At 38.5% G+C, this 21,051-nt stretch overlaps 1 protein-coding gene across 1 annotated transcript in view; it reads left to right on the plus strand.

Annotated features, from left to right (window-relative positions):
• Sec23a (SEC23 homolog A, COPII coat complex component) overlaps positions 1-21,051 on the plus strand; it is a 45,145-nt gene that overhangs the window by 15,039 nt on the left and 9,055 nt on the right. Inside the window, exons 10-18 of the mRNA XM_050138790.1 lie at positions 64-187; positions 3,220-3,300; positions 4,183-4,272; positions 6,342-6,448; positions 8,650-8,803; positions 10,228-10,305; positions 11,680-11,841; positions 13,856-13,942; positions 19,263-19,418. Of these exons, the coding sequence (XP_049994747.1) occupies positions 64-187; positions 3,220-3,300; positions 4,183-4,272; positions 6,342-6,448; positions 8,650-8,803; positions 10,228-10,305; positions 11,680-11,841; positions 13,856-13,942; positions 19,263-19,418 (1,039 nt within the window). The remainder of the gene's footprint in view (positions 1-63; positions 188-3,219; positions 3,301-4,182; positions 4,273-6,341; positions 6,449-8,649; positions 8,804-10,227; positions 10,306-11,679; positions 11,842-13,855; positions 13,943-19,262; positions 19,419-21,051) is intronic.

The following is a 21,051-nucleotide window of genomic DNA, read 5'->3' on the forward strand; positions in this document are numbered from 1 at the left end:
TTTTTCTAGTAACATGAGCCCAGTTAATTGTGTTCTGTATGTTTATTTGCCTTTTCTGTGCAGAGGATACATGGTAATGGGTGACTCTTTCAACACTTCCTTATTCAAGCAGACTTTTCAAAGAGTCTTCACCAAAGATATACATGGACAATTTAAAATGGGCTTTGGTGGCACATTAGAAATAAAGGTAAGAACCCAACTTGACATGTGTGATGTTTATCAAGTGAGAACCTTGTAGGCTTAATGGTAACTTTAAAATTAATCAGTCAAATTCAGATGTACTTTAAAAAGGTTACTTTGAACCTTGAGTTAGAGATTTTGTTTCCCAGTAAAAGGTGTCATTAAGAGTATATGAGACTGGGATCGTTCCTAATAATGGTTAGAGAAGGAGAGTCATGTAAGTAAATTTCTTATGTTGGATATTTTTGTGTTTTAGAGATGAGGTTTCATCTAGTTTGTCTTCTAACTCCTGATCCTCCTGCCTCAACTTTCCAGGTGTTGCCATGCAGATGTGTTCTACTTACCTGGCACTAAACATTACATATATATTTTATACTAAATTTATATGTTAGTTTTTGTTTGTTTGTCTTATTTTTCAAGATGGGTTTTCTCTGTGTAGCCCTGAATGTCCTAGAACTCACTTTGTAGACCAGACTGCCTCAAATGCAGAGATTCTCCTGCCTCTGTCTCTTGAGTGCTAGGATTAAAGGCATGCAATACCATGCCCAGCATATGCTAGTTTTTGTTTTGTTTGTTTTTGTGTGTGTATTTTTTTTTTTTTTTGGCAGAGTTTCTCTATGTAGCCCTGACTCTCCTGGAACTTGCTCTGTAGACCAGGAGGGCCTTAAATTCAGAGATCTGATTCACCTGTCTCTGCCTCCCAAGTGCTGGGATTAAAGACATATACTATCACTGTCCAGCTGTGTGTTAGTTTTTATAATGGCAGAGGAAATTATTCTTTAGTTTTGTGGTTAGTGTTGGCTAAACATGAAATTCCATCATGAATTTCAAATTTTGACTTAAAACACTTGTAAAGCTATGTGTGAATTACATGGATATTATAAAAACACTGATTTTGAATTTTCAATAAATGTTTCTTATTGACATTATCTTATTGAATACTTATCATGTAATCAGTATGATAGTAGGAAATTGTAGAGATATGATTGGATCTGTAAGGTGGAAGTTTTTGATGTAGGAGTCCCTTTTGTATGCCGTGAACAATGTTTTATTGCTGTTGGTTAATAAAGAAGCTGATTTGGCCAATAGCCCAGCAGAATAGAGCCAGGTGGGGAAATCTAAGCAAAGATACAGGAAAAAAGAAGGCGGAGTCTGGGAGATGCCAGCAGGTGCTGGAGAAGCAAGATGTGAGAGAACAAGCCTCATGGTAAAATATAGAATAATAGAAATGGGTTAAGTTGTAACAGCTAGTTAATAATAAGCCTGAGCTAATAGGCCAAACAGTTTGTAATTAATATTAAGCCTCAGAGTGGCAATTTGGGAATTGGTGGGTGGGAGAGGGACCTCTAGTTACAGGTCTTGTTATTAGGGAAACTTCATCTGGAGAGAGAGAGATTAATCTAATGTATATGATCAGATGAACGAGCAGTAGAAAACAAAGTGGTGTAGTTTAGGAAGAGAAGCAAGAGCGGGGTATAGTGATGCACACCTTTAATCCCAGGACTTGGGAGGCAGAGGCAGGTGGGTCTCTCAGTTTGAGACGAGCCTGGTCTACAAAGGACAGCCAGGGCTAACAGAGAAAGCTTGTTTCTCAAAAATTAAAACAGAATTGCAGGGGAGTGAGTGTGGCTTTTATTAATTTCTGAAACATGAGAGGAAAATGGATTTTGTTCATTAGCCCAATGTGAGGGGAGTCCTGAAGGCGAGCATCAACATGAGATGTTTGAGAAGATTGTCTTGTGAGAGTGGATGGTTTCTGCTGAAATATAGGAACCATAGTATTAATTATGTGAGCTGCTTGTAGATTGGAGATGCGCATGTCTGTTGTTTGAGGGCTAATGAGAACCCTTGTTTCACTTGTATAGCCTGGTTGCCCTGCAGCTCACTATGTGTGCCAGGTTGTCTTTAAATTCATAGAGATCCATTTGACTCATGTGCTACCATGTCCGCCAAAGTAGATTTTTTTTTTTTCCAGTGCTGGGAATTGAACCTAAGAATCTTTTCAATGCTAAGCTAGTACTCTATCACTGAGCTACAGTCCTAGCCTTTTTTAATTTTTTATTTGCAAGACAACATTGTAGCTTAAATTTGATAGAAGGAGAAACCAAAGAGAGACTGGTCTTGGAGCTGGAGAGATGGCTCAGTGGTTAAGAGCACTGGCTGCTTTTCCAGAAAACTCAGATATGATTCTCAGCATCAACTCATAACTGCCTGTAACTCTAGTTTCTAGCCATCCAGTGCCTTCTTCTTGTCTCTGTGGACACTAGACATGCTTGTGGTGCACAGACATACATGCAGGCAAAACCTTCCCACACATAAGATACTTAAATAAGAGAGATCAATCTTAAAGACAGTTTTCTGTGGATAAGCAGTAGTTAAGCCTAGGGTTTTGATATATGTAATTTGAATTTAGGGTATGGCATGACTTTGAAGTTAGGGGTCAGATTTCCAAATGGAGTTCTCCTATGGCTGGTGGTAATAGAAGGCGAGAATTAAATTAGAGCTTAATGGCTAATTATTTTAATTTTAGCATATTTTTATTGCCTTGTTTTTGAGATGGAGTTTTCTATGTAACTGTGGCTGTCCTGGAACTTGCTATATAGGCCAGACTAGCCTCAACCTTACATAGATCTGCCTGTCTTTGTCTCTAGGTGCTGGAATTAAAGTTGCATGCTACCATACCTGGATTTTCACTGACTTTTGAGATTTAAATATGGAAGAATGTCTTACATTCTTAAACACTTAGAAACATCTGAATTTGTTAAAAAATTTTACTATATTTTGTGTGTGTATGTGCATGTGTGCATATGTATGCATGTGTGTGCATGTGCGCATGCGTGCGCATGCACATGCTGTGTTGCTTGTATGGAGGTCTGAGGGCAACTTAGAAGAGTTGGTACTTTCTTTCTACCATGTAGTCCCTGGAATTCAAATTTAGGCGGTCAGGCTTGGTGTCAAGTACCTTTGTCCACTCAAGCCGTCTTTCGAGCCCTCGCTTTACTTTTGAGGGAACCAACTGTACCATGTTCTTATTTACAGACCTCAAGGGAAATAAAGATTTCAGGAGCTATTGGACCCTGTGTGTCTCTTAACTCTAAAGGACCTTGCGTATCTGAAAATGTAAGTAATGTTTGTCTTAAAAAATACAGTCAATTGGCTAGCACAAAACAGATCCATCATGGAAACCTCTAGTTTTCCTTTAAAATTGTTGTGTGGTTGAGTTTCCGTTGCACTTCCATGGTAGTTGTTTCCCATACACTGCCACCAGTGCTCTACTTTATATGGCTAAGCTCTCCCTTGTCTTAGTGTGCTCTTAAATGAATTCTTACGACTTGGAAATTTTTAGGTTTCTGAAAGCCAGAATTAATTTCAAGTGTTTTTTTGTCACCAAAATTAGCAACAGAACAACCAAATCAGAGAGATTTAAGTTTCAACTCTTTTTTTTCCCCTTTGTCTGTTGAGAGACTATAATGCATTCCAAAATTATAGTCATGTAGTTGTAGATAGGATGATAAGACAACACAAAATAGATAATCAGCTTTTGAAAACGACAAAGCAAAAAAAATCAGTTTATATGCCGTTTTTATGATAAACATTTGTATCTAAATTTTCTTGACATTTAGAATGCTTATAATCCTGGTGCAGAGGACCTAGTCATATATGCATATATATAGAATCTCTTTACACAGATAGGAAGGTTGGGTAGAAAGATAATGTTACTGATTAATCCTTCGTTAAATAGTGCATGCTTCAAAATACCTTGTATTCTTTTAATTTACTCAGCAAACCTTTTAATGATCTTAATGTTTTGTCATGTAAAAATTGCTTACTTGTATTTAATTATGTGTTTGTGATTATGGTGTTTAAATTTTCTAAGCTTTTAACACTTATTGAATAAATCTGAACACTATGTTTTTCTTACTGGAGGCTTATCTCTGCTTTTCTTCCTCCTATACATTGATAAATAATGTTCTTTCAAGCACCCTGTGTTTATTTTTCTAGGAGATTGGCACAGGTGGCACTTGTCAGTGGAAGATATGTGGACTCAGTCCCACTACAACCTTAGCCATGTATTTTGAAGTTGTTAACCAGGTATGACTGTCTACATTTTTTTAAAAAATAGGTTTTTGGTATTTTGAGACAGAATATGTAGCTTTCGCTCTCTGGAACTCACTACGTAGAACAGGCTGACCTTGAATTCAAAGAGATCCGCCTGTCTCTTGTCTCGCAAGTGCTGGCATTAAAAGTATATGGCACCATGTCTGGCTGCTTTTTAATACTGGAGGGTAAGCAAGTACTAAGCTGAGAAACTGAATCTTTCATATGAGTTGAAGGATTTATTTTCTAGTTCTGTGAACCATGTCATTGGTATTTTGATAGATTGGCAATGGATTTGTAGGTTGAATTGGGTAGTGTGGACATTGTAAAAATACTGATTTTTCCTGTTCATGAACAAAGATATCTTTCTATTTGTTTATGGTTTTGTTTAATTTCTTTGATCTTTGTTTGGATTTATTTATAGGTATGTTTTCACTATTATAATTGGGAATATTTCCTCCCCCTTTCTCCATTTCCTTTCCTTCCTTCCCTCAGCAGTACTGGGGATTGAACCAAGTTTCTCCCCCTTTGACTATGTCTTTATTCTTGCTAGGTAGCTAGGTAAATGTTCCACCATTGAATTCTCTATGCCTAGTGTTGATTTCCATTTCAGAGAATTTGGTATAGGTGTATGACAATGTTACAGTTTTTTTTTTTTTTTTTTTTCCTGAGACAGGGTTTCTCTGTGGCTTTGGAGCCTGTCCTGGAACTAGCTCTGTAGACCAGGCTGATCTCGAGCTCACAGAGATCAGCCTGCCTCTGCCTCCCGAGTGCTGGGATTAAAGGCGTGCGCCACCACCGCCAGTTTTTTTTTTTTTTTTAAGGCAGTCTTATGTAACCAGGCTGCCTTGAATTCCCTGCGTAGGTATTGATGGCCTTAAACTTCTGGTCCTCTGTCTCTAAAGTGCAGGGATTACAGGCATGTGCTAACATGCCTGACTTTTTAAAAAATAATTATTTCAAAGTTATGTATATATGTGGGGATTATGTGCCTATGTGTGCAAGAGCCCACAGAAGCCAGAGACATCATATTTCCTGGAGCCATAGTTAGAGGTGGTTGTAAGTCATCTAGTCTTTGTTCTGAAATCAACTTGATTCCTCTGCAAGAGTAGTATTCACTTTTTTTTTTTTTGTTTTTGTTTTTGTTTTGTTTCTTGAGACAGAGTTTCTCTGTGTAACAGCCCTGGCTGGGAACTCTCAGATATCAGCCTGCCTCTGCCTTCTGAATGCTGGGATTAAAGGTGTGTACCACCACTGTCTGGCCAGTATTCACTCTTTTTATTTTTCTCAATCAAAGCAAAATTTATTGCCTCCTGGTACCAGCTTATTGTAACAAGGTGATCTTTCTTTGTATTTAACTAATTTATTTTATATACTGACCACATCCTCCTCTCTCTCTTCTCCTCCCATCCCTTCTCTATATTTGCTAAGAAAGGGCCCGGGCTCCTGTGGACATCAGCAAAGCATGGCACATCAAGCTGCTTTAAGGCCAAGCACTTTCCCCTGTATTCAGGCTGGGCAAGGCAATCCAGCATGAGGGATAGATTCAGAAAAGCCAGTCTAAGCACCAGGGACAGCTCCTGCTCCTATTGCTAGCAGTCGCTCAAATAGACTAAGCTACACATCTTTCACATATATGCGAAGGGCCTAAGTCCATCACATGTAGGTTCTCTGGTTGTTGTTTTAGACTTGTGAGTGCCCATGAGTCAGGCTAGCTGTTTCCAGAGAGGCTAGGTACCGAGGAGGGCTCAAAGGGGGGACATGTGGATCTCTGTGGGAAGGGGAAAGAAAGGAGGAGAGCTCAATGGACTAGGGGTGGGTGGGCAAGGGAAACTGAGGGTTCGGGTTGGGGGGTGGGCGGAGGGGAAGAGTGCTGAGAGATGACTGGAAAGCGGGGTAGAAGCCTGATGCTCTTAACTGCTGAGACATCTCTTTAGCCCCTGGACTTTTCCTTGTCCTAGAATGATTTTTTTTTTTTAGTGCTAGAGAAGATATAGTTGTTGGTACTGTGACACACCATAGTAGATTTTAGATTTTATTCTTGCTTCTTTATTTTTATACAGCATAATGCTCCAATTCCCCAAGGAGGACGAGGTGCAGTCCAATTTGTGACCCAGTATCAGCACTCAAGTGGGCAGAGGCGTATCCGAGTGACCACAATTGCTAGGAAGTAAGTTTTTTAAATTTAATTTTAATTTTTTATTAGAGGATTGTAGGTCATACTCTCAAGTTGGGTTTCTTATTTGGGTAACGTTTGTGACTAGAAACATTTATGATTAAGGGTTTATTTGTGATTTATTTCTTTCAGACCTGGCTTATTTTGTAGAATAGTCAGTGATAAGTGCAATAGCAGTTTTTAAACAGTACTCCTCAGACAGCTAGGGCTATACAGAGAAACCCTGTCTCAAAAACCAAGAACAAAACAAAATGAAACTTACTCCTCAGGGTTGGGAAGATAGCCCAGTTGGGAAAATGCTTGCCTTGCAAGCATGAAGACTTGAGATTGGTCCCCAGAACCCATGGAGAAAAAGCTGGATGTGGTGGACCCATGTGTAATCCCAGCTCTGAGATACAGAGACAGATGCATTGTTGGAACTCTCTCTCCTGCTAGTCTAGTCTGATTGGTGACCTCCAGGCCAGTGAGAAATCCTGTCTCAAAAAATAAGGTGCCTGGCTTCTGAGGACAAGTCCTCAGGGAGATACTTCCCTGCCTTCCGTATCCAATGCACAAAGTGCTCCTGAGTTACACACTTAAAAACGTGTTTATTATGACCAGGTATGGTGGCACACACTTGTAATCTCAGCACTTGAGAGGTAGAGGCAGGAGGATCAGGATATTCAAGTCATTCTGATGGAGTTAAGCCAGCTTGGCATCATGAAACTTTCTCAGAAAAGCAAACAAACAAAGGGCTAAAGGAATGGCTCAGTAGATAAGAGCACTTGCTGCTGTAAAGAAGACCCAAATTCAGTCCCTATCACCCATGTCAGGCAGCTAACAACTGCCTGTAACTTGTTTCAGGGGATCTAATGCCTTCTTAACGCCTCACAGGCACCCACATATACAGACACATTTACATATACTCACTGCTAAATAATAATTAGTAACAACATCAAAATAGAAATAGATAAGTAAACATTATCTCCATAGGGACAATCAAATGTTGTTATTTAGTAACGACACACACACACATACATATATGCTGCCTGTGACACTAAGTGAGCCAGCTGGGGCCAGTGATAGAGAGCTCACTCACCCTGGTGGTGAGGACGAGAGAGAGCTGGCAGGTTGACCAACTCAGCTACCACCCAGGCCTAGATCCAGAGCTATGAATTGGCCAGTCCCAGCATCCACCCCATTTATGAACTGCTAGAGCACAAGAGGGGCCAGTCCTGCAGATCCAAAACTGCAGGATCTCGCCAACACAGGGCAACAACGGGATAACCAAAAGGAGTCCCAGTGAGGATCCAATATTGATAGTGTAGCAGAAGCCAGAGGCCTTGAACCCATGCAATGACTCATTGCAACAAACATTTGCAAGTAAAGATGTCTGGACTAAAAGTGTGCTTTGTGACTTTACTGTGACACATTATAGCTACCATGTCGAAATTTTTTGTTTGTCTTTTAAATTTTATTTTATTTTGGGGGGAAGGGTTGCAAGGGCAGAAGGTGGATGCAAACAGATGGGAAAATGAGTGGGTTTGGGGTGCATGGTGTGAAATCCACAAAAAAAATCAATATAAAGTTAAAAAAGATAAAGACTGGTAGAAGTTAGTATATGTCTATACATACGTATATGGTATTCTCTGTCTATAGTGTGTGCTTATGTACATGTATATGGACTTTAATTTTGTGAAAAGAGTTCTTAGGAATGAGGTCACCATCAGATTTTTATATCATACATTCACACATGCTATTTCATTAAAAAAGATCTTGATTTGTGTAAGTATGTGTGCACATGTGCAGGTCACTGTTTGCAGGTAGAGGTCAGAGGACAGCGCTAAGGAGTAAGTTTTCTCCTGCCACGCTATGGGATCTTTGTGCTAGTGTGTCTACCCACTGAGCCCTATCCTCCTGACCCATACATGGTCTAGTATCTTTACTATAAAAGTCTTGATGTCCTAAAGAATATGTTTGGTGATGTTCCTTTAGAGTTATTTTAGAAAATATTTTAAGGTTTGGTTTTACTTTTAGGCAAATCAGTATAATGAACAGCTAGTTGTGATGTTTTAGTAATACTAATTAATCTGTGTAGTATTATAATCTTGAAATATTGAGGAGGCATTTTATATTCTCTAAGTGTAGCTCTGTGTGGCAGCCAACTGTGGTATTATATAATTCATTTATAATTCTGTGCTTTCTTATTTCTTTAGCTGGGCAGATGCTCAAACTCAAATCCAAAACATTGCTGCATCTTTTGACCAGGAAGCAGCTGCTATTCTCATGGCCCGGCTGGCAATATACAGAGCAGAAACAGAGGAAGGGCCAGATGTGCTTAGGTGGCTGGACAGACAGCTCATTCGCCTGGTAAGAAGCTGGCGTGTACTTTTCCCAGCTTGTCAGCTTTCATTTGTGGTGAATGTGCCTCACAGTTGGTGGGAGACTGCAGGCCGAGCTCTTCAAAGGACAGGACCTCGTGGTAAAGAGCAGCGTTCTCCCAACTCCCGTCAAAGTGAATGGCAAGCAAGACTTAGGATTGCAAGTTTTAAAAGAGTTCTTAGCAGGCTTAGGCTTCTTTTCTGTCTCGTATCTCACCTTCACAAACTGCTGTAATTACCTGTTATATTTTAAAAAGAGAAACACTAATAAAAATCAAAAGGGTCTAGTGAATAACCAAACGAGACAGTTGTACTAGGCACAGAACATTTTTCACACTGTGTCTAGCCAGCTCTTAGCCTCACACTAAACATTCTGCAACATGTACACAGAGCAAGGCAGCTAGGCCAGAGGGCAGGCTGTAGACGGAGTGGAGGGTCCCATCAAGAGATTAGTGGAGGTCATTTGGGAGGGAGGCTGGTACAATCAAACTACTCTTCTACTTTTTGTGAAACATCTATTGCTCATTTTTTTGTGCCTTAGCTGTATGGTGTCCAAAACTGAGAATGGTTTTATCCAAATATGTCACATTTGCTTCACCACAGCACAGGAAGGAATTATTTTGGCTCATAGTTTTTGGGTTTTTGATTTATGATCCTTGGCCTGTGATGTTGGGGCAGAAAGGGAGACTGTGATTGTATAGCTCCCTTTAAGGCATGCTCCTAAAAATCAAAATACCTCCCATTAGGCCCTTTCCCTCCCCACTGGTGCTGTGACTGGTGATGTGCCAAGCCTCTAACACATGTGCCTGTAGGGCAGAGAGTTTTTGCTTGACAAAGAGAGGCTGGTAGTTAAGGATCATTGCCTGTTGTAGTAAGAGCTCACCATTGTGCAAGGCAGCTAGATGCCTTTTGCCATATTCTTGTACTTGACTTGCTTCCCTGTTACCTGTGCGAGTGACCTTATTTTATCCTAATTTTGCTTCTGTAAATCCTTTTCTTTACTAAACTTATTTTTTCTTTTGGCAAACTTTGTACTAACAGTTTACTTTTGTAGCTGCTGTGTTGTGTTGGTTGTGTATCTTTCTGTCCTTGGCCAGTATTGAAAAAGATATTACGATAGTCTTAGGAAGCTTTGTTGCCCACCCCATTGGCTTTTACATAATCTTTATTTGCTACAAAAGTCACTTACTTAAAACAAATATAAACCTTTAGAGTGAGTTATTGCATTTCTGAAATTCAAATGTTTTTTGGTTGTAATTAATCTCTTGTTAAGTCAATATGTAGTATTCCAACTTTATCCTATGTTGAATATCTGTCTCCTAAAAAGTAGCAACTTTTTTTATAAACAGAATATTTATGTGTGGAATTTTTTTTTCTGTCAGAAACAAATGGAAACTGTTTTCTTTTATCTAGTGTCAGAAGTTTGGAGAATATCACAAGGATGACCCAAGCTCCTTCCGCTTTTCAGAGACATTTTCCCTTTATCCACAGGTAAGCAGGTCAAAGAACTGCTCTTTTCTCTTGTTACCAATAGCACTGAGTTTCATCTTTTTTGTTGTTTTATCTTTTAATAATCATCTATGCATTTATTTTATTAGATTATTCTTTTAGTTTGGTAAATTTTTGGATAACCCAGCAATTAATTTTATGCTCTGTGGTTAATGAGAAGAATATAATATCCCTGTATGGGCCTTACACTGTCTGTGGTGCCTGAAGGCTTAGCTGAAGGCGCTGTGGGTGCAAGCAAGGCTAATGTCCGTTAGCGGGCCCTCTGAGGCAAGAGCTTCTAATTACAGCAGTGCCAAAAGAGTGTCTGTGCAGTGATTTTACCAGTGATGTAGTCGGGGGATAGTCATCATCTGAGAACAGTTTTATAGTGCTGTACCAGGTGAGAGACGTGAGCCTAACTTGCCTTACAGCTCCTTTACCATCTCTGTGCTTGTCTGTCGTGCCCCCCGGCCCCCTCCCCGTTTTTGAGACAGGGTCTTGTTTTGTAGCCAGTGTTCATTTTGAACTTGTCATGTTCTTGCCTTAGTCTTCCAAATGCTGGGGTTATATACTTGTACCTTTAGTGCTTCAGTGAAATTCATTTTTGCTTATAAAAACTTTGTCCTGGAACTTCAGCTTATTATGTATAATGTTTTCCCTTATTTTCCCCCTTTCTTTCATTTCTTTCTCTCTCTTTTTCTTTTTTGTGAGACAGGGTCTCACTCTGTAGACCGCTGGCCTTAAAAGATCCACCTGTGTCTGTCTCCTAAATGCTGGGATTAAAAGTGTGCACCACTACCGCTTAGCCCCCCCCCCCCCCTGCTTTTTTCTTTGTGAGGCAAGGTCTCCAGCCTAGGCATGCCTTGACCTTCTCAGCTCGTTATTTGGGTGCCGGAGCAGAGCTCCTATCCCAAGCTTACCTAGCAAGCTCTCTTCCTGCAGAGCTATTTCACCAGCCCAGACATAGCACATGAATATCAGGATAAGCTTTCTTGGGATATACTTTAGAATATTTTAAAGAAAACATTTATTTTTTTATTTTAAATGCCTGTGTATGTGTCTGTATGAGCTTATGTGCACCATGTATGTACAATAGCCTGCACAGGTCAGGGCTTCTGATACTCTGAAATGAAGTTACAGGGAGGTGTGAACCACCCAGTGTGGGTTCTGGTAATTGAAAGCCTCTTACCCCTGAATTCATTAGTAAGTACACTTAACCGCTAAGCCATCCCTCCAGTCCTACTTTAGTATATTCTTAACAGAACGTGTTTTGTGGGTTGCTAATGTGACACAAGAATGTAAGCAAATGCTTTGTTAGGAAACTGCTGCTGCCGTATTAAAATCAGTAAAAGCTGTCTCACCTGTTTTATCTTGTAGTTTATGTTTCACTTAAGAAGATCTCCTTTCTTGCAAGTTTTTAATAATAGTCCTGATGAGAGTTCCTATTATCGTCACCATTTCATGCGTCAAGATCTGACCCAGTCTCTAATCATGATTCAGCCCATTCTGTATGCCTATTCTTTTAGTGGCCCCCCAGAGGTAAGAGGAAAAAGAGATGATTTGTCTTGTGACTGTGACGTGTGGCATGAGAGAGTGAAAACAACATTGTTTTGAAATGAAGTTGGAATTTGTTAAATTATTATTGCAAGATACTAATTTAAAAATACTTATGTGTGTTCTCTATATAGTAGGTGGTGTGGTAGTTATATCATTAAATACAAATCTGTTACAGAATATTCTCGGGTGACTGTGTTTAGTTTTTGGTTGACAAAGCTCCCTAGAGTTTATGATTAGTCTTTGACGGCTCTGAAATGGCCATGGTTCTGGAGTAGATGGCTGGCATCTTAGCTTATTGTCTGAGAGGACAAGCTGTCACAGTCGAGTCTCTTGTTTTCATGTGTCTTGTTTGCTTCTGGTCCTTTGAGAACACATGATACATTGATCATAAAGGTAAGGATTTGGAAGAGTGATAAAGTCACCCTCAGCTATTTTGGGAAACTGTTCCACACACGTTTATCATTATCAAATAAATAGCTTTCTTTATGATAATTTGAATTGTTCATTTTACCATTTAAAACTATATAACTGCCTTTAATTCCAGCACTGAGGCAGAGATCTTCCTGCTTCTGCTTCCCTAGTACAGGTGTGTTCTACCATGTCTGGCTTGTTATTACTTGTTCCACCTGATAGCTGTAGAATATCTTAGAGCTGGAGTTCTCCAGCTTGAGCACCTGTCCCTGATCAGCCCTAGCCATTGTGTAACTGCATTTGCCTAATGCTTTTCTTTTAGGTTCTCTTTCTCTCCCAGTTTTTTTTTTCTTCCTCTACCTGGGCCGTTCTCATTAACATAGTAACTTTTTTTTATTTAAATAAAGATTTATCATATATATAGTATTATGCCTGCATGTATGCCTGCAGGCCAGAAGAAGACACCAGATCTCATTACAGATGGTTTTGAGCCACCATGTGGTTGTTGGGAACAGAACTCGGGACCTCTGGAAGAGCAGCAAGTGCTGTTAGCTTCTGTGTTCTCTCTCCAGTCCTGTTGTCTGTATTTTCTGTCCTCACATTCTCTTCTCAGTTTATTTGCAGCAAACTTGTTGGACAGTGTCCTTCAACGAATTATCAACAGCATTTCTCTGCAGAGGGCTCTTTCCTTCAAAAACTTTGGCTCTGGACTTTGTCTCCTACTATTCCTTCTCAGTTTTCTTTCTACCCACAAAGAACTTTTTAGTTTCATTTTTCTGGTTTCTCCCCCTTTAGACTTCTAAATCCAAGTTTTAAAAAGAGATTAAGAAGTTAGTCTTTTTTGTTGTTTTGAGACAGTCTCCTACTTTGTAGCCTAGACTGGCCTGGACTCTTCTCCTGCTTCAGCCTCCCAAGTGCTGAGATGACAGGCATACGCCTCTCTACTTGACACGGGCTCAGTCTTTGCATTTTCCTTACATTCAGTTTCTCTAAATGATGCAGTCTAAACCTATAGCTTTGGTTGCTATCTTGGTTTATGTGTTAATCAAACTTATAACCAATTCAGGATGCTCTATTTCATATTCAGAGCTATTTTCTCATATACCCTCAATTTCTTATATCCCAAGCCTTCCTCTTTCCCTCAGTGTTATTGTCATCAGGCTTGGGGACTATCTTTGATGTCTCCTTAATTATCTTATTTATTTATTCATTCACTCATTCATTCATTCATTTATTTATTAAGACTGAAACTTGCTGTATACCTGGCTTGGAACTCACAAAGGTCCTTGCCTCTGCCTCCTAAATGCTGGGATTAAAGTTGTGTACTGTCATGCCTGGCACATTGATTTTTAAAATTGTTACTTCAGTGTTAGATTCCTTAGAAAACTAGAATCTATTGAGAATTCATAATGTCTGGTAATGTTTGATACATTTAAAATTTAAGAAATAAGATGAAGAGGGAGAAGTAGCTACAAAGCACACTGCTGGATAATGCTGTAATAGCTGATACCTTATATGCAAATTTAAAACAAAAATTAAAAGAACTTAGATGATAACCTTTCTATCTATCATTGCTTTCTTTTAGCCAGTTCTTCTGGATAGCAGCAGCATTCTTGCAGATCGTATTCTTCTCATGGACACATTTTTCCAGATTTTGATTTATCATGGTGAGGTAAGACAATGACATTTAAAGTTATATATGTTATATCTTTTTTCTCTAAAAAGTTTTTCCTGTCCAATATGTGATTCATATTTAGTCCATGATAAGCCTTGATTTATAATAAGATACAGGTTGACTGTCTAATCCTAAAATTAAAAATTTAGTTACTTCAATATTTAAACATTTTGAGTACATTCATAGTTATTTAAATTTTTTAAATAAAATTAGTTTTTATTTATTTTCTGTGTAAAGAGGAATGCACGCACATGTGCAGAGGTCAGAGGGTAACTTGTGGGGATCAGTTCTTCCCTCCCTTAGTGAGTGCCTGGCATCAGTCTAAGTCATCAGGCGTGGAGGCAGTTGCCTTTACCCGCTGAACCGTCTTCCTGCAAGTACTGTCTTTAGACATAAGACGTTTTTAAAACCTAAATGAATTTTGTGTTTAGACTTGGTCCTCATTCCCCAAAGTATCTTAATATGAATCTATTCATACCTATAATATACATATAAATACTTAAAAGTACCTGAAATCCATAGCACTTCTTCTCTCGGGGATTTATGTACAAAAATATATATAAATGTGCTCCTTTGTGGTACAGGATTTTAGGCACCAATCTAACTATCCTGCCTGTGTTTATTTTGTTGTTTTGTTCACACACTAGTGGACAAATGGATTTACACACAGCACAGTATTATGAAAGTATAAACATGGGCATATCACTCTCTTAGGTTCCACCTAGAGAATCAGAGGGAAAAAGTCAGCTTTTGTCAGTGGGCAAACTTGTCTTTTCATTACTAAATGTAATCTAAATGTTTTTCTTTTTTGTTTTGTTTTGTTTTTTGGTTTTTTGAGACAGTGTTTCTCTGTAGCTTTGGAGCCTGTCCTGGAACTAGCTCTTGTAGACCAGGTTGGCCACAAACTCACAGAGATCCTCCTGCCTCTGCCTTCCTAGTGCTGAGATTAAAGGCGTGTACCTCCACCGCCTGGTTCTAAACGTTTTTCTACCTGTTCAGTATAACCTGAAAACTCATAAGGCATAAATGGAAATTTATAACTTTTTGAAGTGACGAGGGGCTGGAAGAAAAGAGTGGATAGTTGTTAAGCTCTAATTCGGGTATTTAGCAGAAGTCTGTTCCTGCATTTATTCATTTAACAAATACTTCAGTATATCCCCCATGTATGAAAATACTGCCATGGGCAGTTTGGAAGGCATGTTTATTTTTCCTGGATCCGTGCTTGAGCTTGTTGCCTTACTTCTAATTATTTTATATTTTATTTATTGGAGAGGATAACTGAGTGTTGACACACTGATATGATAGCCCAACTCATAATTCTCCATCCTCAACCTCCTATGCTGGGATTACTGGTGTTAGCCACCACAGGTGGCCGTCTAATAACCTTTTAAATAATACTATCCAGTCTTTTAAAAAAGGATTTATTTACTGGACTTGGTTACATATGTCTTTGATCCAGCACTTGGAAGTCTGTTCTGTGAGTGTGAGGCCAATCTGCTTTACATAACAAGTTCCAGGCCAGCCAGGCTGCATGGTGAGACTCTGTCTCAAAATTTTTTAAATGATTTGTTTTGTATTTTTTAAGATTTATTTTTTAAGTGTGAGTGTTTACTTTGGGCCCCATGCACCCCTGAGTGCAGGTGCTAATGGAGTTAGAAGAGCTGGAGACAGGCAGTTCTGAGCTGCCTGGTGTGGGTGCTAGCAACTCAGCTTGCGCCCTCTGCAAAGTACTCTAAACCACAGAGCCACTTCTCCAGCTACTACTTTTTGGTTTTTGTTTATTTTTAATTGATACCAGCTTCAAATGAACCTTATATCTTAGAATAATAGAGACAGGGTTTCTCTTTTTTCTTTTTTAATGGTAATTTTTGCTTTAAACTTTGTTATTTGAGGAAGTCCAAAGTACATTAGTCTTTGAAATGCAAAATATAAAATTATACAGATTACACATTGATTGACTCAGATAACTTGGATTCTAAACCAGCCTTAAAATTTTAAATTAAAAAAAATTAAAAAAAAATTTTAAATTAAATAAAATGCCTCTAGACTTATTTAGTTAATATAAAAATGGATACAGTTGCCCTTCTACAATGCATTGTCTTTATAACATTATTGCTATCATTAGTAAAGTTTAGTTTATGTCTCTTATCAGAATGTAACTTTTTTTAAAGGTTGTTACTTTATCTTTTTTTATTAATTTTTATTGAACTCTACATTTTTCTTTGCTCCCTTCCATGCCTCGTCCCTCCTCTTCAACCCTCTCCCACAGTCCCCATGCTCCTAATTTACTCAGAAGATCTTGTCGTCTTCTACTGCCCATGTAGATTAGATCCATGTCTTTCTTAGGGTCCTTTTTGTTGTGTAGGTTCTCTGGGATTATGATTTATAGGCTGGTTTTCTATGCTTTATTTTTAAAAACTGCTTATGAGTGAGTACATATGATAATTGTCTTTCTGAGTCTGGGTTACCTCACTTAATATGATTTTTTCTAGCTCCATCCATTTGCCTGCAAATTTCAAAATATTTTTTTTTCTTCTGTGCAGTACTCCACTTTGTAAATGTACCACATTATTCTTATCCATTCTTCGGTCAAGGGGCATTTAGGTTGTTTCAAGGTTCTGGCTATGACAAACAAAGCTGCTATGAACATAGTTGAGCACATGTCCTTGTGGTACGATTGAGAATCAATTGGGTATATACCCAAAAGTAGTATTGATGAGTCTTGAGGAAGGTTGTTTCCTAATTTTCTGAGAAATTGCTACACTGACATCCAAAGTGGTTGTTAACAGTTTGCACTCCCACCAGCAATGTAGGAGTGTTCCCTTTACCCCACAACCTCTCCAGCATAAGTTGTCATCATTGTTTTTGATCTTGACCATTCTTACAGGTGTAAGATGGAATCTCAGAGTTGTTTTGATTTGTCTTTCTCTGATGACTAAGGATGTTGAGAATTTCCTGGTGTCTTTCAACCATTTTAGATTCCTCTGTTGAGAGTTCTCTGTTTAGGTCTGTACTCCATTTCTCTTATTGGATTATGTGTTCTTTTGGTGACCAAGTTTTTGAGTTCTTTGTATATTTTGGAGATCAGACCTCTGTCTGATGTGGGGTTAGGCCAGCACCATTTATTAAATATGCTTTCTTTTTTCTATTTTATATTTTTTGCTTCTATGTCAAAAATCACATGTTTGTAGGTATATGGATTAATATCCGGGTCTTTGATTCGGTTCCATTGGTCCTCCTGTCTGTTTTTATGGAATCCCAGGCTGTTTTCAGTATTGTAGCTCTGTAGTAGAGTTTGAAGTCAGAGATTGTGATGCCTCCAGAAGTTCTTTTATTGTACAGGATTGTTTTGGATATCCTGGTTTTTTTGCTTTTCCATATGAAGTTGAGTATTTTTCTTTTAAGGTGTTAAGAATTTTGCTGGGATTTTATTGGGCATTGCATTGAATCTGTAGATTGTTTTTGGTTAGATTGCCATTTTTATTAGTATGTTAATTCTACCTACCCAAGAACATGGGAGATCTTTCAATGTTCTGATATCTTCTTCAGTTTATTTCTTCAAAGATTTAAAGTTATTTTCATACAAGTCTTCCACTTGTTTGGTTAGAGTTACTCTGAGATATTTTATGCTATTTGTGGCTGTTGTGAAGGGTGATGTTTCTCTGATTTCTTTCTCAGCCCATTTATCGTCTGTGTAAAGGAGGGCTACTTTTTAAAAAATATTTATTATGTATACAGTATTCTGTCTGCATGTATGCCTGCAGGCCAGAAGAGGGCGCCAGATCTCATTACAGGTGGTGGTGAGTAACCATGTGATTGCTGGGAATTGAACTGCTCTGGAAGAGCAATCAGTGCTCTTAACCGCTGAGCCATCTCTCCAGCCCGCTACTGGTTTTTTGAGTTAACCCTGTATCCTGCTGCATTACTGAAAGAGTTTATGAGTTGTAAAAGTTCCTTGGTAGAATTTTTGGGGTCGCTTATTTAAGCTATCAAACTATCATATAATCAGCAAATAGTCAGAGTTTGACTTCTTTTCTCATTTGTATCCCCTTGATCTCCTTTTGTTGTCTTATTGCTCTAGCTAGGACCTCAAGAACTATATTGAATAGATATGGAGAGAGTGGACAACCTTGTCTTGTTCCTGATCAGAATGTAACTCTTATTGAGCATGGTGGTGCATGCCTTTCATCTCAGAACTTGAGGTAGAGGTAGGTAGTTCTCTGTGACTTTGAGGCCAGCCTGGTCTACAGAGCCAGTTGCAGGACTATAGGCCAGCCTGTTCTACAGAGCTAGTTCTAGGACTATACTGAGAGGCTCTGTCAACAATAACAACAGCAAATGGAAAACAAAGAATGTAAATACATCGGCAAAGATTTCTTGAAAGTCATTATTTTTGAAGTCTCTAGGAAGTCTCAAGAGAAACCCCCTCACAGAAAAGGAAAGATATATTTTAGTGAATATTAATTTGATATGATAGTGTTTTTTATTTATTTATTTATTTAGTATACAATATACAATATTCTTTCTGCCTGTATGCCTGAAGGCCAGAAGAGGGCACCAGACCTCATTACAGATGGTTGTGAGCCACCATGTGGTTGCTGGGAATTGAACTCAGGACCTTTGGAAGAGCAGGCAATGCTCTTAACCACTGAGCCATCTCTCCAGCCCCGATATGATAGTGTTTTAATGTTTTCCTGACATTTCTATTTCTTTTATTTTGGGTTTAAAAACAGTATAGCTTTACTTTATATTTCTTTTTGTTCCTTTTGTTTTCAGTTTTTGAAACATGCTCATACTTTGTACTCTGGTTGATCTGGACTTGGTAGGTTGGCCAGGGTGGTTTCAAGCTTGTGTTGATCCTCTTGCCTCTGCCTCTTCAGTGTTGGAATTACAGGCATGCACCATCATGCCTGCTTTGACTTTACTTTCTTTAAACCGTTTTTATATTGGTCTCCTTCCTCCCTTCCCTCATCACTGATTGGGATGTACTCATAGTCTGCATTGGTTTTGAACTCTGAGCTTAAGGAACCTCACCTCAGCTTTCTCAGCAGCTGAGGCTACAAGATGTGTTTATTGTTCCTGGTTTTGTTTTACTCTTAAATTGGGAAAGAACTATGCTAATTTTATATTCAGTTATATTTAATTAAATGTTCTCTACTGAAATAAATACTTGTAAGTTTAGAAATTGAGGTAAGTGGAAGTAATTTTCTCTTATTCTCTTGTTTTGCGAAGATAACCTCCTTTGAAGAAGATTCTTCTCAAGAACTTTAGATTACCAAGAAATTTAAAATAATTCCTTTAATTGTTTTCAAATTAGACCATAGCACAGTGGCGGAAGTCAGGATACCAGGACATGCCAGAATATGAAAACTTCCGGCACCTTCTGCAAGCCCCAGTAGATGACGCACAGGAGATTCTTCACTCCAGGTTTCCAATGCCGAGATACATCGACACTGAGCATGGTGGCAGCCAGGTGAGGAGTGTGCTGAGTTGTGTGCAGGCTGCAGTGAGATGCTGCTGTTCGTTCTGATTGTAACTGAGCAGTTTGCCACAGAAGGCCAGGGTAAGGGAAGGAGACAGGAAGCGAAGGCAGCTTTTTCAGTGCTTTGAGAACAAAGCAATACAGTTATTGCCTAGTTGTCTAAAACAACTGCATTCTTTAGTTCTGCTTTCACCATAGTTCTTAGAGCAGCCATGGTGTACCATCCTGACAATGTGCCAGCTGCAGGTTAGCAAGAACATAACAACAGTTTGGAAAATAATTTAGTGTGCTTTTCTTAAAGTTGTTACTGATAAGGCCTATGAATATGAAGTTTTGGTAATTTGTTTCAGTTTTGAAGAAAGTAACCTTTCAGATTAAAGCAAAGCACTGTGGCATTAAAGAGAACTCTATGAGCTGGTGTAGTGGCACGTGTCTTTAATCTCAGCACTCAGGGAGGCAGAGGCAGGCGGATCTCTGTGAGTTACAGGGCAGCCTGATCTGCAGAGTGAATTTTAGGACAGCCAGGGTGGTTACACAGAGAAGCCCTGTTTGGAAAAACCAAAAAAAAAAGGGGGGGGGGCTTTACGGTTCTTAGAGTTCAGAGCAGTGAACACACATGTGCATGGTCAGGTTAGGGCTGCCTAGCACGCATTCATGAAATATATTCTGGCCACAGGTATAACAGCACTCTGATTTTAAATTATTACACATTTTACTTGCTCCATAAATAAGAGAAGGGCATAGTCTGCTTACTGTCGTGTCCCTAGTATCTAGCACAGTGATATTCAACAACTTTAGATACAGTGTCAGTTATTAGTTTTACTGTATTTATAATATGAGCTATCATGCAGTGAGACTTTGCAAGTATTTTCCATGCCTCCTTCATTGCGCCTCATGCCAATCTGTTGCTTTCTCTACTTTATATGTAATAGAGTTAAGTCATATTATTTGTAGTCAAGGAAGCACATTAAATGATGAAGCTAAGATTTTTTTCTTTCCTTTCCCTTTCTTTCTTTCTTTCTTTCTTTCTTTCTTTCTTTCTTTCTTCCTTTCTTTCTTTCCTTTTTTTTTTTTTTTTTTTTAAAAAACAAGAAACAGTATCTTTCTGTATAGCTCAGGCTGACCTTGAACATTTCTTCTGTCTCAGCCTTCTGGATACTGAGGTTACTTTTGTAACCCAGCCAACCCAACTCGTCATTAGTAATTGAATTCTAGGTTTCTTACCTAGGACTAGTGCTGTTGAAGAGCAGGGAAAGATTTTGTATGGTTCTAAATTTCAAGGTTAGATTGCTTTTGTTCTTTTAAAATGAATTAAAGTTTTTGACAAATTCACTCATCAATATTTTAATATGTATAATGTTCCTTATTTATTTACTTATTGATTGATTTCATGATGATTAGCTGTAGTAGGGATGGATAAAATTTTACCTAAGTTATTGCCTGTGGCTTAAAAAATTTGAGGTTCACTAAAGTAAAAGAATATAGATTTTCATGTTTTTTTTTTTGTTTGCATCATTTTATGAGGTTTCAAACTAGTTGGTAAAACCTGTATATTCAGACTTATTTTAACATAATTCTTATGTTTACAATTAAAGCAGTTTTTAAACTTATTTTTATTTCATGT

This window comes from Alexandromys fortis, unplaced genomic scaffold (genome assembly GCF_014885135.2).
Source record: "Alexandromys fortis isolate MF-2015 unplaced genomic scaffold, M_Fortis_MF-2015_v1.1 scaffold_35, whole genome shotgun sequence".
Classification (NCBI taxonomy): Eukaryota; Metazoa; Chordata; class Mammalia; order Rodentia; family Cricetidae; genus Alexandromys; species Alexandromys fortis.